We start from the raw sequence: 16,925 nt of genomic DNA, 5'->3' as shown, positions 1-16,925 counted from the left end.
GGCTTCCATTGGCTCCCCAGCTTTAAATAATCGATAAATTGGGATTAGGAAACAAGTGGACCCTTACAAGTATGTATCTCAGAGAGTGTACAAACGTCGCAGGGCTGTCACGATCATGACATTTTTCTGATATTATATCCTAGATCTAGAACGAGTGGTACAAGTGAAAAAAATCACAACTCAATTGTCCTTTAACTGTCGCTCAAATAACTGCGATTAGCAATTTCATTGCGTTTATAATGTCTGAACGTTATGAATAGAAATGTCTGTCTGGCTTTTAGGCTTCATAAACAATAGATATGACAAATACCTTAATAAAATAATTAATAAAAACATAAATAGTCAAATAGCTGTGCTTTGAGCTTGTAGATCTGCCATTTCCAATTAGTTTTTCAACACGAAATGAGTATGACGATTATGAAAAGTATTGGGATTATCTCAAATGATTGCGATTAGGTGATTATGAAATTGTGACAGGCCTACAAACATGAGTGTAAAAATCATCTGTACACTTCTTTACTTACACTCCTGAGTTACTGGGTGTCCTTGAAAATAAATAAAAAATGTTTGAGAACCACTGGTTTAGCAGAACTCTCTCTGTGTCGCTAACACTCTCCATTGAGTGTGGTTTAGCAAGCAGAACTTTTTCTTTTAATTACTCAATCTACAGTTCCACAACTGACTCTAGGCCCCAACAAAACACAATAACTACGGAGGCTTGATGGGAAAGGCTGGGCTAGGGCTGGGCAATACAGTCCAATATTATATCCATATCGTGATACGAGACAAGATATCTGGGATTTGGGATGTTGAAATAACGTCATGTGGCACAAGTATTTTACTGCTTTACTGGTTGCAATCACTTATGCCCAATTTAAAAAGGTCATAATAATAATAAAAATGCCGATCTACAAGCTCAAATGTGTAGATCGTAAATCTTTAATTACAAACTAAAACAATATTATCACAATATGATATAATGGTTACATCGATAAAGGCCGTTTCAGACGGGGAGCGAGTGACGCAGGCGTTCTCGCCTGGATCACCGACAGGTCACCACAATCCAGGTCTTGTCAAACGCCCTTCAACAGGCTTGATAAGCGCAAAGCGTATTGATACCGGGTACTCAATAAGCTTGTTATCGGGTTTTACCGGATATCGGGTGAATCACCCTCCTTTCATTGAAAATGAATTACCACGGCACGTCAGTCTTTTCCCGTCTGAAAAGGCCTTAACGAGTTATTTGTAATATTGATACACCCTGTGATATTTGATTTCGGCCATATAGTCCAGCCCTAATTTGGGCCAAAAATAAATAAATAAACCAAAAAATAAATAAATAAAAAGGGGGGCATAAAGCAGTATGGGGGCAAGCAGGGCAGCGTCAGTGAGCATGTGTACCTTGAGCTTAGACTGAATCTCACGAGACTTTCTCCTGGCCAAGACTTGCAGGTGACTAGAGACCTGAAGATAGACAGCAGGAAAGGGAAGAAGAGTGCAGGAAAAGAAGAGGAGAGGGAAAGAGAAGGAGGTGTGTGACCACGGGGGGGGGGGGGGGGTTGGGGGAGAGAGAGAGAGTGTCATTGGGTTGTTGCACCCACCTTGATGCCCGCCTGGTATTCTCTCACCCTCTTGCGCGCCAAAACCTGAATGTGACTAGACACCTGGAGGTGGGGGACACGGTTATATACCCACAGGACAACAGAGAATAGATACATATATCATGTATGCATAGGGCTGTCACCATTACACATTTAAGTTTACCATCAATTGTCACACAAATAATGATTTAACCCATTTAGGCCTGACGTCGAAATTTCTAAAATGTCTTTTAAATCCTGTCAGGATTTGTGCCACATTTTCAAGATTTTTTTAAAGAAATAGCAGTCGATCAGCTATTTTTCAATAGTTAAATTATAACATAATGTCCCGCCCAAAATGGGTTAATTGCATTTTTGGCATTCGAAATTGGAACATTACGAATATATAATAGATAAATCAAATGTGCACAGGGCAGATATGACTAGACAAATAACTGAAATATACCAAGAAATTGACATTTTTTTTTTACAAATGTTATACTTAACAAAATAGTGGAAGTGGCTGATCTACAAGCTTACAGCGTGCCATGACCGTGTTGTAAGCTTATAGATCTGCTATTTTTGCTTTATTTATGAACATTTTTCAACATGGACACGCACACGATGACAAAATATTCCGATGACCTCAAATAATTGCAATTAGATGGTTATGTAATAATTGTGACAACCATATGTATGGATTCACACAATGCAAAAATATCTACTTCTTGTTGCCGTCGGGTAGAAAACCTCTTATCTCCACATTATAACGGTTTGTGTTTTCTTTTTTTTTGCTCTTTGTGTAAATTAACGCCCTACATGATCGTACTACAGCGTCACAAAAAAGCGTCAAAAGTAGCAGATCCAACATTGAACAAGGTTGAAAGCTTGTATATCTGTTACCATGTTTGATTTAGTTTTTACATGTGATGTTTCCACCCGACAGAGACAATAGAATATCTTTAAATAGGGGTGCAACAGTTAATATAACTAATCAATTAAAATATATTGGAAAACATATTCATTATATATATATAAAAAATAAAATAAAATCAGAAATACAGATGATTGAGCTACAGGTTCACCATTTGTGTGAGACACCGTCGATCCGTTGATATAGAAAAAGATGATTTTGAATCGAAGATAACAAGACAGTTGCAGCCCTGATATACATAAAAAATACAGAACATGTACACAAGCACAGCTCCATTTATGTTAGAGGAACCCCCATGTTTATGTTGATTATAAGAGCATGGTGTGGTGTGCTAAAAAGAATAAGTGTTGAACTAAATAAATGCTTGTTTTCCGTTCATACCTGTTTGCGTGTGCGTGTCTTCCCCGTGCGTAGCTTGATGTAGCGAGCTATCAGCTCATTGCGACCTATAGGAGAGAACAGAGAGGACTGTCAGCAGGGTGCACTTCTAGCAAATGACCACAAGGAGGGGCTGGCTGAACATGAGCAGAGGCGGGACATTGTGCTTTTTGCCATCTCAGCAACTTGGCTGCAAGCTCCCTTTGTGTGTGTGTGTGTGTGTGTGTGGTTTTTTGTGTGTGGTTTTGTGTGTGTGGTACAATTCTTATGAGAATTTGAGAAATCGACACTGTGAGAACAATTTTCCCGGTCCTCAAGATAAATTTGTTTTATGGTTAAAACTTTTATATATATTTTTTATTTTTTGTAGAGTTCATAAGGCTTAGGTTTGGAGCCATGTTCGATTTATACCTAGTAGCGCGGCAGTGGCGTGCACAGAAAAATGTCTATTTTCACAACAAGACGCAGCGCAGTGTATATGTTGTAGATGGTCTATTTTCGGGTTTAGGGTTAAAAGTTTCACAAAAAATAAAAGGCACAATTGGCCTTAATAAAATCACTGTCCTAAAATGATGGATGTCCATTGTCCTCGCAAGTATAGTACTACAAATGTGTGCGTGCGTGCATGTGTGTGTGTGCGTCTGTGTGAGCACAATCTGCAGGAAGTAGACGGGTTTTGTAAGAGAAATGTGATAACAGAAGGCCTTTTCTATGAGAATGCAGAGCAGCATGAGAGACAGAGAATGGTGATTGCATAAGAAGGCCCGACAGAGAGATAGAGAGGCGAGCCGGTTGAACAGGTCAGTAGAGCAGCAGACTGCATGGTGCACCAGAAGAGGAGACATGGGAAAGTCTACATGCCTCTTAACCCATTGAGACCAGATTCTACAAATTCTTCTAAATCATGCAGTTTTCTGAAAAACCCTATGTTTCTACGTCAGTGGTTCTCAAACTATTTCCCCAAACATTACTACGCACTTTCTACTTGCCCTAGCCTCGACTTTTTATGTAGACATATCATGCTATACTTTATACGCATAGTTAACTTATATAGAAATGTCACTGGGTTCTTAGCTTACATATCTTTGAGGGGCGCTAGCCCCTCCTATATACAGGTTTAATGTTTGTTTTTATGAAGGGATCACTTTAATATATTAGCGCCCTTCACTTCACACTGGTGTGATTATTTTGTTATGTATTTGATGTATTACCATGGTTTGTTCTTCCTTACTGTAAGGTAGTCTGCTAAATGCCTAAATTGAAAATTGTCATGTATTCGGCCGCCGACCCCCATCTGAAAATATGTTGTTCCAGGGGCATTTTATTATTTTACTCATGTTCTATAAATTAATCAGATTTATCAAATAACAGGCATATCAATTGACTAATACAATAACTGTTGGCTGCAACCCCATCTAATTTGCATTTTTCATGCTATTTATCCAGTGTTAAGTAATTTTACTGATCCCATAACAAAAACGCCAATTAGTTCACTTTCAAAACAGTTTGAGAGTTGGATGACACATTTCTGAAATTCCTGAAGTTTTGATGTGTGAGACTCAGTTTTCACTTTTCATATGACATCATGGGTCAGTCCTTCTCTCTATTTAGTGTGTGTGAGAGTGAAGTTCTCATCATCCAGCATCACCTGTTGTCAAGTTGAGTACAGAGCAAACCTTGTTAAATTCTTTGCCGGGGAATTCTTCAAAATAATGGCACTAGAGTGCCAGCAGATGAGGCAGAATTTACTCTGAAAAGCCCCACCTTCCGTTACCCCCCAAAACCGGAAGGCATAATCTTCCGTTGTTACCTCACGCTACCTCGTCTTATGTCTCTCTAGAAGCGTTATTATTCCAAACGAGATGCTTGCTGAAGTCAGAAATGAAGGCAGAACATTGCCCTATTGGTCAAAACCATGGAGAGCGTTGTAGATTTAAAGTTATGAGCCACTTTTGTCGGCCCATAAACAAGGAAGTGAACGGCTGTGCGCATGTGCGAAACACAAGGAGATCGTTGAAGGAGGAAAGGACAAAAGAAAATATGGAAAGGAATTTGATTTTTATATAATGGTTTGATATCAATAAAAAGGACCTAAAGACGTCTATACACGTCCAAGGCACCCCGTGGTGTATACACGTCATTAGCAAAATTCGTGTTAAAATCAGCAAAATAATTGCCGATCTAACAAGCTCACAAAACATTGCCATCGGAGGTGCAAACTCTAAACGCAATCAGTGTGAGATTCACACAAATGACGGTTTTCACACGAACATCACATTTCTCACGTGGTCAGATCATCTCAAAAATGGAAAACGGCGTCACCTCATACACCACCACCACTTGTTCTCCGAAAATAAAATTTGCTGTCAAAATCAACACTACAGTAGGAGAGGACTGGACATTATATGGTTAACACATATCCCCATACATGGCCGGTCCAGAGTGCCTGATCAGCTGTTTTTTCTCCGCATACCACCCCCCCCCCCCCCCCCTCACCTGATGAGCTGCCTGTGTCCACTCTAACTGGTGGGCTGGTCACTCACACACAGATGCTATGGGGATGACCGCAGCTAAAGCTAGGTAAAGAAAAGCCCACAAATCCTGGCAGCGTACCCGCCATGTGTATGGGACGATTGGGATTGGGAATTGGCATAACGACTAAATTGTGTGATAATGAAAATAAAAGTCCACCAGGCCAAAAAAAGAATCGGCCACTTCATGCCATTGCAATTTCTCTCCCTTTCTCTCTTCCACTCGAACAAATACACTCCTCGTCCTCACACAAACACTGATGCTCATCGTTTATGGGAAGTGGGACAATGCTGCTGGGAGTTGGGTCACGACAGGCTTAGTCACTCACATCCAGAGAACAGAACAGAATTCCCCAACATCTACAGGGGGGCTGACTCACACTCACAGGCCCAGCAGCACACTACGTTTCACTAAACTGAACACAAGGCACCCTCCTCCAATGACCTACCAACAAACCAAGACTTATACCAGAGGCATAAGGCCCCATTAAAAGGCCTCTAGAAGCTGCAGAGCCCCTTAACCCATTTAGGACTGAGGTCGATTATATATATAAATTAAGAAGAAAAAAACTCCTTCTAAATCTTTTTTTTTCCTGAAAAATGTATTCAAAAATTCTCAAAATGTAATGTTATATGTTGTACTGAAGAACAAGAACCCTAAAAGGGGTTCCCGTCCTGAAGGGTAAAAATGCCAAAAGGGGTTCCCGTCCTGACTTAACACTGAAGGAGAGTTTCATGCTAGAAGGCTTTCTTATCTTTCGTTGTAGTGGTTAGGTCCGCAACTAAGTAGTCCAGGTGTTATTTTGTGCAAAAATGCATTATTGGCTATTTATTTCCCCTACCCCACCATAAGCCCTCAATGGGGCGCTGGGTTTTAGTGCTAATTCGCTTATTTCCATCGCTCGAAAAAAAATATTTTTTATAAATCCTCTCTTCATAATGTCAACAGTACGTGTAGCGTCATACTTAGTAACGCCGTTGCTGTTCCAGCCGCAGAGCGTGAAGTCTTGTCTATCGCGAGACTTCGAGGTAATTGTTATTTGTGCAGCATATCAGGTACCATCAATAAATAAATATATGATCTAGAAGCTCACAACTCATTACACGTGTAGAACTTGTAGATCAGCTATATTAGCTACAAGCTTTTCATCTGTAATGACACGCACAAAATAGTTTGTTCGATTAACTGTTGCAATCCTAATGGGAACTGGAAAGACCATTAGGCTACATTTTCATCATGTGAAATATAATTATCAACAATAAAAAATAGCGCCTCAGAGAGAGAGAGAGAGAGAGAGAGAATGAATGAATGAAAATGAAAAACACAAAGCATAGCGTGGTTTGGAACCATTTCATAAAGTTTGAGAAAAGAAAATGATGGTGAAAACAGCAGTATGACTACGAGCAACATGCTAGACCACTTCAAACAGAAGTGATCCATCATGCACAGGGTAAAGTACACAATGTGGAGACAGAGCTACTGGACTTCAGAGACGTACGTTTCCCCAGGAAACGATGCATTAGTATGGTGTTATAGTTAACCACTTAAAAGGAGAAGTTCACCCCCAAAACAAATGACACATTCCTAAGCCAGAAAAGATATGCCAGCCAGAGACCCCCATAACAGAAGATTTACAGCTCTAGCCATTATTTTCAACCATTTTCTTTTTCAAGGATCCCCCAGTTTGACATGCATTAGTCCACAGGACCCCATTTAATGACATTTCTATGTCTGGGATCCTAATTTATATTGTAATTGTCTAAGTGACGGGTCCATTTGGTTCCATTTGTACACTCTCAGAGTTACTGACCCATAAGGGTCCATTTCGTTCCTATCTATCTATCATTTAGCTGGGGAGTGGGGTACCCCCTGGAACTCCCTCAAGGACCCCTGGGGGTCCCCGGACCCCACTTTGAGAACCACTGGGGGAGGAGATTCAAAGAGTCTCGTACTGACCGATGACCCAGTCATCAAATTATAGTTTCGGCTTTTGTCAGCGAAAGCTTTCCTCCACAATAACGGAAAACACAATAGTACAGAGCCCTGAGGGACCCCATATGGTCAACCATATGGGCTTTAAGTGGTTAATGGCCTCTGTTTTCCCAGACAGGCTACCTGTGACCTACCGAACTCTCTCTCTCTCTGTGTGTGTGTGTGTGTGTGTGTGTGTGTGTGTGTGTGTGTGTGTGTGTGTGTGTGTGTGTGTGTGTGTATGTGTGTGTGTATGTGTGCGCGCGCGCGCTGGGGCAGTCCGTGTTGACATCAGAGTGCTGTTCAGCAGCAGACCATATGCTCAACAGACTAGATTGATACCAGAACACGTTGACAATGTTATGTTCATCCATCTTCCTTAATAGAGATATGTGTAGACTAACCTACAAGGAGCCAGTAGTCTGTGCAGGGTCGGGCCGATAAAAAGTTCTCAACAGGCCTGACAATAAGGCCTGGCCCTAACTGGGCCGGCCAGAACATTTACCATACTTTTAGGCCCGGAAAGGTTCCGGGCAAAGTCAGGCATCCAACAAGCTTCGAACTGAGCAGATTGGACCTTCCGTTCCAGAGATAATGGCCAAAACATCTTGAAAACGCAAGCGTGGAAGAAAAAGCTCAACACAATCCAGGTCTAGTCGGTGCACGAAACAACGCATTTTGGGCCGAACAAATAATTACAAAGAAGAAAAACTAAAAAAGTGTTGTAACCTGCCCTTTTCTTCTTCTTTCTAATCATTTGTTAGCCCAAAAAAATGTGTTTGTTGGCTTTGTTCGAGGCTTATAGATCTTTAAATAAATACTTTTTGAAATGTCTATGGGGAAAATTAATGGGGAATTATTTCCTGGGCCTGTCGCCTACATGAAAGGGGGCGGGACTGCGATGCTCTATTTCACGGGACCGTACCCACGTAAATACACTTGCATTGTTGCCCCTCGACTTCTCCACGCGTAAAAATTAAATAACGCAGGTCTCATTGAAAATGAATTACTAGGCGTGTGAATCGCTGAAAAGGCCTTTAGGCTGCACCGTTAATAATAATAAAAAAAACATAATGTATCGTATGTTTTTGAAGCAAAAATTCTGAAGAGGGTGTGCTGTTTTTTGTTGTTAAAAGAGTCACTATATTATCTGGGTCAGTGTGTGAGGAGAGAAGCTGGTGATGTGTCTGCTGATCGATCACACACAGATACAGACACACACACACACACACACACACACCCACGAGAAAAGAAAAAATATCAGATGTACCGAAAAGCGTGTGATGTCACTCGCAGCTCACGTCGGCTCATGCTACATATGAGCTGATGCTACGGAAGTATGCTATTAGACTGATTCTTAAAGTAACGTTTTAGACCGAGAAGAGAAAGTTAAAAGTTGATGTCTCGCCCGGGACCCAAACTATAGCAGATCTACAACGCTTGACTAGGCTTACACATTTGTTTTCTAATTTATGGAATTTCTTTTACATCTCCATGAAATGACTGAAAATGATGTAATGATGAAATAATGTTTTGAAGTAATTAAAAACAAAATGCAGTTAACAAAAAATAAAGGGACCCATACGAATTTGTCCGTGACCCAGAAATGGGTCCCGAGTCCCGACCCAGTCTTTGGGAACCAGTGTTCTATTACGTTGCTGCTGCAGAGCCTCAGAACCAAGCTGCATTGGTGTAAACAAACAGCTGTGATAGGAAGTAGAACGGAAGTGGCTACACATGCACGACTGGTCTAGCCCTAGGTCATAGTGCGTCACACAGCCACCTAGCCACTGGCATGCGCACTACAGCGTTTTCAATCACTGTCGCGCCTCCGTCTAAACGGCACTTTGTCCTGTTCTCTAGAGACCATTTCCACCTTAATGTGGCCTTAGTTGACCGCTCTATTACTTGGTCTGGTCCTTTTTCCCCCTCACCACCTATGCTCTTAACTGGAAATAGCCAATATACAAGATCCACAACGCAACACATTATGAGCTTGTAGATCTGCTGTTTTGGCCACAAGTTCACCCCAGAACAGGGGCGCTAGCTACTATACGGCTCACGTGGAAAGCAGCACAGGGAGGAGGCAGGCTCTAATATGCTGCTAATGTGGTGTGAGAGCGCGGGTCTTCATTATATTTCAAAGTTGAAAGGAGTCCATCCGTCCAGGCCGAGCAGTGTTGTGCGCGCCTCCGTCTAAGTTTGCCATCGCTCATTTATGGACACGGAAGGGTGGGGGAGGTGGTCCACACACACACACAGCGCGCAGTGAGCCCGGCACTTCCACAAAAGGAGAAAATGCCGGAACGCTGAAACAAACCTTCCCTTTCTGTCGCATGGGATCACATATCCCCGTCACTCAGACACATGCGCACGCGCGCGCACACACACACACACACACACTCTCTCTCTCTCTCTCTCTCTCTCTCGCTCTCACACAGACACACACACACACACACGCACCCCCATGCGGTACAGGCTGCTGCACGCAGGAATGCCATCCCTCAGCCAAGGGAAGTATGCAAGGAATGTTGGCCACCGGCCAAGGCCTGCATTACAGTAGGAGAAAAAGAAATATGGTCAAAATAAACCAAAGCTCTACTGACAGTTAACATCGTGGACACCCCACCACCCCTACCCCACCCCTCACCTCCCAAAAAAAAAAACCTCGACAAGCATTACGTCTGGGTCTGAACCTGGAGCAAGGCTCCTGGTGTCACACCGGTGGTGGTATGCCTTCTAAATCCACCGGCTTTTGGATCCACTTAAACCGACTTGACAGGGGTCCCCAGCGAGGGCTAGCACTTCACTGTGCAACAACCCCCGCCGCCCCCCCAAAAGAAAATAGGCGATAGACAAGCTCGCAATTTTCCCAGAATGTTCTCCTCCAGAACAGCGCGGTTACTTCGGAATTCATGTGGTTAATCAAGCGCCTAGGTTACCTTAGGGAGGGTGGTGGCCCTGACCATTCAACCGGCTCCGTTTGACTTACGGCAGCCACATGATGTTTACGTGTCGGCCCTAACATGTCTGCTAGCCTTAACCTTTGCCCTTTCCCAGTGCCCAATGCCCTCGGCGACCTCAAAGATAATGGCCCCTCTCTGGTCTGAAATACTTGCTGCTAGCACTTCTCTTCTCTGGCACACAAAAGGGAACCGAAGTCCCCTTTTTCCGCCAAAATATTTTATATGTTCAGGATTCTTGGAAAACTGTCAATGAGTTAGTTTCACCAAATAACCTTTTTGTGCATATTTGAAAGAGAAACTCGATCGATTAGTCACCCCATGGACATTTTGTTTTCGTCGCATTTGTAAGCCAATAATTTGAAGAGACTATTTAGCCTGATTTCCACTGCCATGGTCTGAACACCACTCCACTCCAAACCGCCGTTTCCACTCCAAGGAATTGGGCCGAGTCACTGAGTGGTGTCAAAGTGGTACCAAATGAGTACCTAAAAAGTACCCACTCCAGGGTTAGGCTAAGCGGGGCCAAACACTTCATAATGATTGATCACTCACTGACTTTTTATTTAGACCGGGATCATAGTTGCAATATATAACCTGTGTGGTGTGGTGCTAAAGCTGCAGTCGAAATCCAGGTTGTGTGTCTCCATAGGGAACAAAGGAGGCACTCTGTCTCCATAGGGAACCACTGCTGGTCATCAAATTATTGGCTTAGAAATGCGACAAAAACAAAGAAATATCCATGAATGAACCATTGACTCCAGCACCACGCCTCCCTTGCCAGGGGTCTCAGTCCTGTGTGTTATTTTGAAGAAGAAATTCGACCTGCTTGAACCGGAAGTAGTTTTTATTATTGAGCTCCTATATCATCGCCCCATAACCTCACTACATCACCTCAATATCAGCCTCAATTACGCCAAAAATGCAGCTAAAGATGGCGCTTATAATGGGAGTGGACGGAGGGAAAACATTGGAATCGCCCACCATAGTGGAAGCAAGCATTACGTAGCGACGGTGGTTAATATCAGCGATAACTTTCTAGAGAAGAATATTTGTTTTTGGCTTTTTGCCTTTATTGATAGTTACAAGTGAAGACGGACAGGAAAGAGGGAGAGAGACATGCAGCAAAGGTCGTCATGAGCGGGACTCGAACACGCGACGCGCTGTCAGGCCAGAGCCTATATGTGGCATGCGCCTGGAACACTAGGCCAGCGGGCGCCCATGTACAGAATATCTAACGTGGACATGAGGCAGATGAGATGTGTGTTGCAAACACATGTACGCTTTGTTGGAATAACTTGGACGAAAAGGAGGAGCTGCTGTTTTAAGTCTGCAACACGACATGACAGATTACATACTGCTTGAGAAATGCATGACATACATTTTACTCACTTTCATTTTACACAAGCAGAGATAAGGATTACTGTTGCCAAACTTTTTCTCTTTTTTTTTACTCTGCAAGGCGTAACACATGCTTGCACAATTAACACTTTGTTGAAAAATGTGGATCTAATTCACGCCAGCATTTTTCCAATTTGAGCTCTTATTTGAAAAGCCACATTTCCAGTCTACCGGAAGTAGTATTATCCTTGGAAGCTGAACGGAGCCTGGACAGGCCTTGTTTACAATATGAATCCAAACCGGGGCACTGGAGAGCTCCACATCGTCGGCTCTGTACAAAACGCTGTTTAGACCAAAAATACCATCTGGGACAAGGAATAGGAGATACAGGCAAAACAGATAGAATGGATTATTATGGCGACGACGATCTAAGATGAACCATCCAGTGCTGTGACAACAACATAGCTAGCTAACCGGCTAACGTAAGTAGCATTATGGCTCGATCGATCGAATGCACTAAAAAAGCACAATTACCATTAATCAACAGCACCCGCGGGAGGATCACTGACCACCCGAGGCATGATTACTTCTAACGCGACTGGCTACGAGAACGCGATCAAAGAACACAATCTTTGGTTAGAATTGGAATCATTCAGAGTTATTAGCATCAGAAGATTTTGCCTCCCGTCCATCAATAGCTCATACAACACACAGAAGACCTGTAGACCTCCTTTGGGTTCTCTGGTAATTTATTTCTAATCCCCAGTTTAGTCATCTTTTATCATGCTTATTAAGGTGATTTTTTACTCTTACTGTAGCTTTCTCTTTTTTTCCGTCCCATGTTCCATCACTGCGGTATTACCACGACAACCAGATATCCCCCGCGGGATCATCAATAAAAAGGTATATCTATATGTATATTGTGTCCCTTTAATATCTGGAACAAAGCCAAGAATCCCGAGCATTGATTTACAACGGAGAGGCAGACTTATGCTTGTGGACTTTGACCCAAGTAGGGGGAGCTGTGGTAGGGAACGGAGAGATAAGGTCTGCATATTTAATCCATTAAGACCGGGAACGCATCCATCACCTTAGCTTTTAACCACTTTAACCATTATTTTAAACTTTAGCTGTTGAAAAATAGCAGATCTGCCATTTCTGAAAAAAATCTTGAAAATGAGGCGCAAATCTTTGAATATATATTCTTTCACAGCTAACGTTTTTAACTCAAATCTTTGCTTCTGGGGGGTCCCTAGAACAACTTATTTCCAGATGGGTGTAGGTGGCCAAATACATACTGTATACTTTCGGGGCTCCTTGACATGAAAAGGTTTGAGCATCACGGACGTAAAAAACATATTTTGTTTGTCAGGATGTCAGAAGACATTTTGTAGAATCGGGTCCTGAGCTCTTAATCAATGTGCCGTGTCCTCCTCACCATACATCTTGCCCTCATCCGATAGGATGATCTTCCGTCTGCCGCAGGGCGGATAGATGGCCAGAGCTTCCTGGAAGCTCTGCTCGATGTCGGGGCTCCACACGCCCTCGGGGTCCCCGTCCAGTCCCCGGTCCGCTGTGTCCAGGCCCTCGGCACCGCTGCCGCCGCCATGCTCGTCCTCCTGCCCTCCCTCAGGGCTGTCACGACAGCTCCACTCCGACGCAATGATGACGGCTCCGACCACCACACACCTGGGCGTGGGACACACACGCACACACACACACACACACACGGGGAAAAAGCAGACTTCTATTACTAGACTATACATGGGCAACTGGCAGCCCAGGGGCCACATGGGGCCCCCACCTTCACTTAATGTGCATGGCCCGCAGGTTAATATCGGAATACTGATAGATTATTGATTTCAGCTGTTACAATTCCAAACATGACCCGCTTTTATTACTTCACTATAGTAGCTTAATGAAAAGTATTTTTTTTTTAAATGCCTTTTTACATCCATTGTATTTGCATTTAAGTTCATTAAGTATAACTACCGGTACATTAAATAAAAATAGTATATTTCAAGTGGTATAAATGTCAATCAGATATATAGTATAACATAATTTTTGTGACAGGCCTAAACATTCTCCCCTTTCTCTACACACACAGGAACAGTTTTGACATAAAATCATTTTGGAAATATTAAAATTTGCAACATTTGTCTCGACCGATCATGAGAAAAACAATCGGTCCCAAAAAAGCTGATCGGAGCATCCCTACTAGGCAGTAAGTGATATTAACCTGGCCATGCCAGGCTATTTATATCTAGGCCCGTCATAATTATTATGTAATCGCCTTGAGATAATGCAATGTCATAATCATTTTCATGTTTAAAAATGTCCATCCATTTTCAAACGTTCAAAAATAGCAGATCTACAATCTACATCTGTGCTTGTAGATCAACTATTTCCGCTATTTTGCACATTTTCTGGAAAGAATAAATTATAAAATAAATATTAAATGTGTCAGTGATTTGTCATATCTGCCGTGTGCAATTTGTGATTACAAAGCCTAAAAGGCAAAAAGAAATACAAATTGTAACATTTCAATGTTCAGCGCAAAAAAATACAATTAAATCGCTAATCGCAATTGTTTGTGTGACAATTAAGCGTCAACTTAAATTTGCAATCGTGACAGCCCTTACTATTTATTTTTGATGGGACTGGTTATCGCGATTTTGGATAAAAAAATTATGTTGTTTGTCTTTTCCTGATCATGCAAGTCTTATTTTATACTTTCATAAATTGTCCTAAAAAGTGTTAAACACCAAAAGGTAGCCCATCCACAAGCAACAGATTTCTTCTGAAAATGTGCTTTCTCTTGTCTTTGTGGCTCAATGTGCTTTTCAATGCCACATGGTTGGTCAAATATTAGCAGATAATGACCTGGGTTTTATTGTTCCTCTGCCAGCCTGCTGGATGGGGAGATGGGGTGTATTTAGTCCTTGTTTGATAACAGCTAATCTCTCAAGAACAGATTCTGAGCTGCCCTACCGGATCTGTCAGCAAGGCCATTCAGAACGTGTATACATTGTTGATAGACACAGGCACATCACAGGAAGTGGAGGGCTGAGGGTGGGCCAAACGGGTCAACATCCTGTTATACACAATCTATTGAGGCTTGCCCCCAGAGGCAATTCAAAGGAAACAAACAGCAGAGGGTGCTGTTTTTCCTTTTTTGCCGATGGGTTCCCAGATTGGATAACAGCTGACCAGATGTTTGAATCCATTGCCAAGTTTCCCAATATGCCACAAGACAGTTTCAAGGCACCTCAGCATAGATTGTACAACAAGTCTCTTGAAATCCAATGGAGGGGAGGAATGGAACACTCAAAAACAGATATTCCACCATTAGGTGTGTGTTTGACGTTGATGGTGGTGGTGGAGAGTGCCGTCTAATGGATCTCAATTCGATTGGGATCCACCCAATCGAATTGGGTTGAAATCGGGTGACTGTGTAGCCCTGCTAGGCCATAAAATGATTTCAATCACATCATTTTCCTACTCAAGTCAGCAGTGACTTTGCAGGGACCGTTCTCTCTAGGGCAGCGATTCTGAACCGGTGGGTCGGGAGGGACCCCGGGGGTCCCTAGATAACAGTAAAGTGACAATTTAAGGACTTTAAGATCTTTTTAACCACTACTCAGTACTGCATCAAAAGTAATCAACAAACTATACTATACTATAACAACTTGGTCAAATTGACAAATATTTAATTTCAACCTTTAGTTCTCAGAGAACACACTGAGGGCTGGGAGGGACCCTCTTTTTCATCGTGCCGAAAAACCCCCAAAAAACAACAACAATGTAAAAAAGGGGGGGTTGAATAAAAAGCACTTGAAAGCAGATTTTCCTAAATCAGTGGAGGCACAGTCTCAAGCATCAAATAGTCCTGAGAGCTGTGTGATAAGAAATAGTTTTCCATTTTAAAAGTTAATTTAAATAAGAGGGTGAACTCCCAATTAATGCTTTATAGATAATAAGAACCAATGCTGGTCTCTCCTGGTCACAACAAGGGAGGGCCAACCAACCTTATTGTACAGTATGCAGTGATGGGTGTTATAGCTGTCACCTGTTATAAATCTGAGGGCAGAATGATAAACTGAGTCCAAGCTTTTAAGTGTGGTAGCACTAGCTGATGCGTTTCTGTATATAATGTCCCCATAGTCCAGAGCACTGAGAGCAGAGGGGAATAGTGCCTCAATTAGCCTCTTTCTAGTAGACCATGGAAAGCAGGATATATTGCGATAAAAAAGCAGAGCTTAATTCACAATTGCTTTGTAAAACTTTTAATGTGTAAAAGTACATTTTCATCCAGCCAGATCCCGAGGTATTTATAATGAGGTACTCGTTCAATGGAGGTGCCATTTGAGGTGCATAGCTGAGTTGAATTTAAAACTCTTCCCTTTGTAAAAAAATAAAAAGGGGAAAAAAGCATACATTTGGTCTTTTCAGCATTTAAAAGCAATTTTAGATCTCGGAATTGTTTCTGAAAAACATCACAGGAAAGTGAATATGAATAGATTTCTCTATAAGAAATATACCGGTAATAAAAAATATAATATAAGAAAGAGGAAAACATTTAGAAAATCTACGAGCTTGTAGATCTGCTATGTTCACAAATCACAATATTCATCTGTGGAACCCAGTGGGAAAAAAATGCAATGCAAGTAGAGTCCTTTGAGAGGATACCAGGGGGTCCCCTTCACAATGACCAACAGTTTATTACAATATTAAACCACCGGTGGTAAGATCAATGATGCAGAACAGAAGTATGACTATTCAGAAGATGATACAGTAGTACTCAGGTTTCTGTCTTTCCACTGTTATCTCCCTCCTACAGTAAAGAACTCTGTACTTCAAGGCACCGTATGTATTACCTTTGCCCCATACATCTTTTACTTCACATACACAGAAAACTACACTTTTCCCTCTCTCCAACCAGTCATTTCTCTCTATACCAGCAGTTAGGCATGTCACAATTATTACATAATCGCATAGCAATTATTTTGTCATAATAGTTTTCTAGCAGATCTACAATCTACAACGAGTCACTTAGATGAACACAATTTCATTCATAGTCATGATTTTGATCTCGTCTTCAACGACCACAATGCAAATGTATTTGTGCCCATGGAGCGCACAACTTTGTGCGTGATTTCAGGTGGCCAAGTCATAGACCGTGACGTATGCGGAAGTGCCGTTCATGCCTGTGCTTTGTGGCCGTGA

General features: G+C 42.1%; 1 protein-coding gene across 2 annotated transcripts in view; it reads right to left on the bottom strand.

The window, feature by feature from the left end:
- tead3a (TEA domain family member 3 a) overlaps positions 1-16,925 on the bottom strand; it is a 40,790-nt gene that overhangs the window by 17,463 nt on the left and 6,402 nt on the right. For both annotated transcript variants that reach the window (XR_013964134.1, XM_080764728.1), the window contains exons 2-4: positions 13,138-13,388; positions 2,896-2,960; positions 1,602-1,664 (exon numbers count right to left, since the gene is read on the bottom strand). Coding sequence is in view for 1 of the 2 variants with exons in the window: in XM_080764728.1 (XP_080620854.1) it covers positions 1,602-1,664; positions 2,896-2,960; positions 13,138-13,144 (135 nt within the window). In the remaining variant the exon portion in view is untranslated. The remainder of the gene's footprint in view (positions 1-1,601; positions 1,665-2,895; positions 2,961-13,137; positions 13,389-16,925) is intronic.

This window comes from Protomyctophum bolini, assembly GCF_963924005.1.
Source record: "Protomyctophum bolini genome assembly, chromosome: 5".
NCBI lineage: Eukaryota > Metazoa > Chordata > Actinopteri > Myctophiformes > Myctophidae > Protomyctophum > Protomyctophum bolini.
The sequence above is the reverse complement of the archived record's forward strand: the minus strand, read 5'-3'. Positions and strand labels throughout refer to the sequence as shown.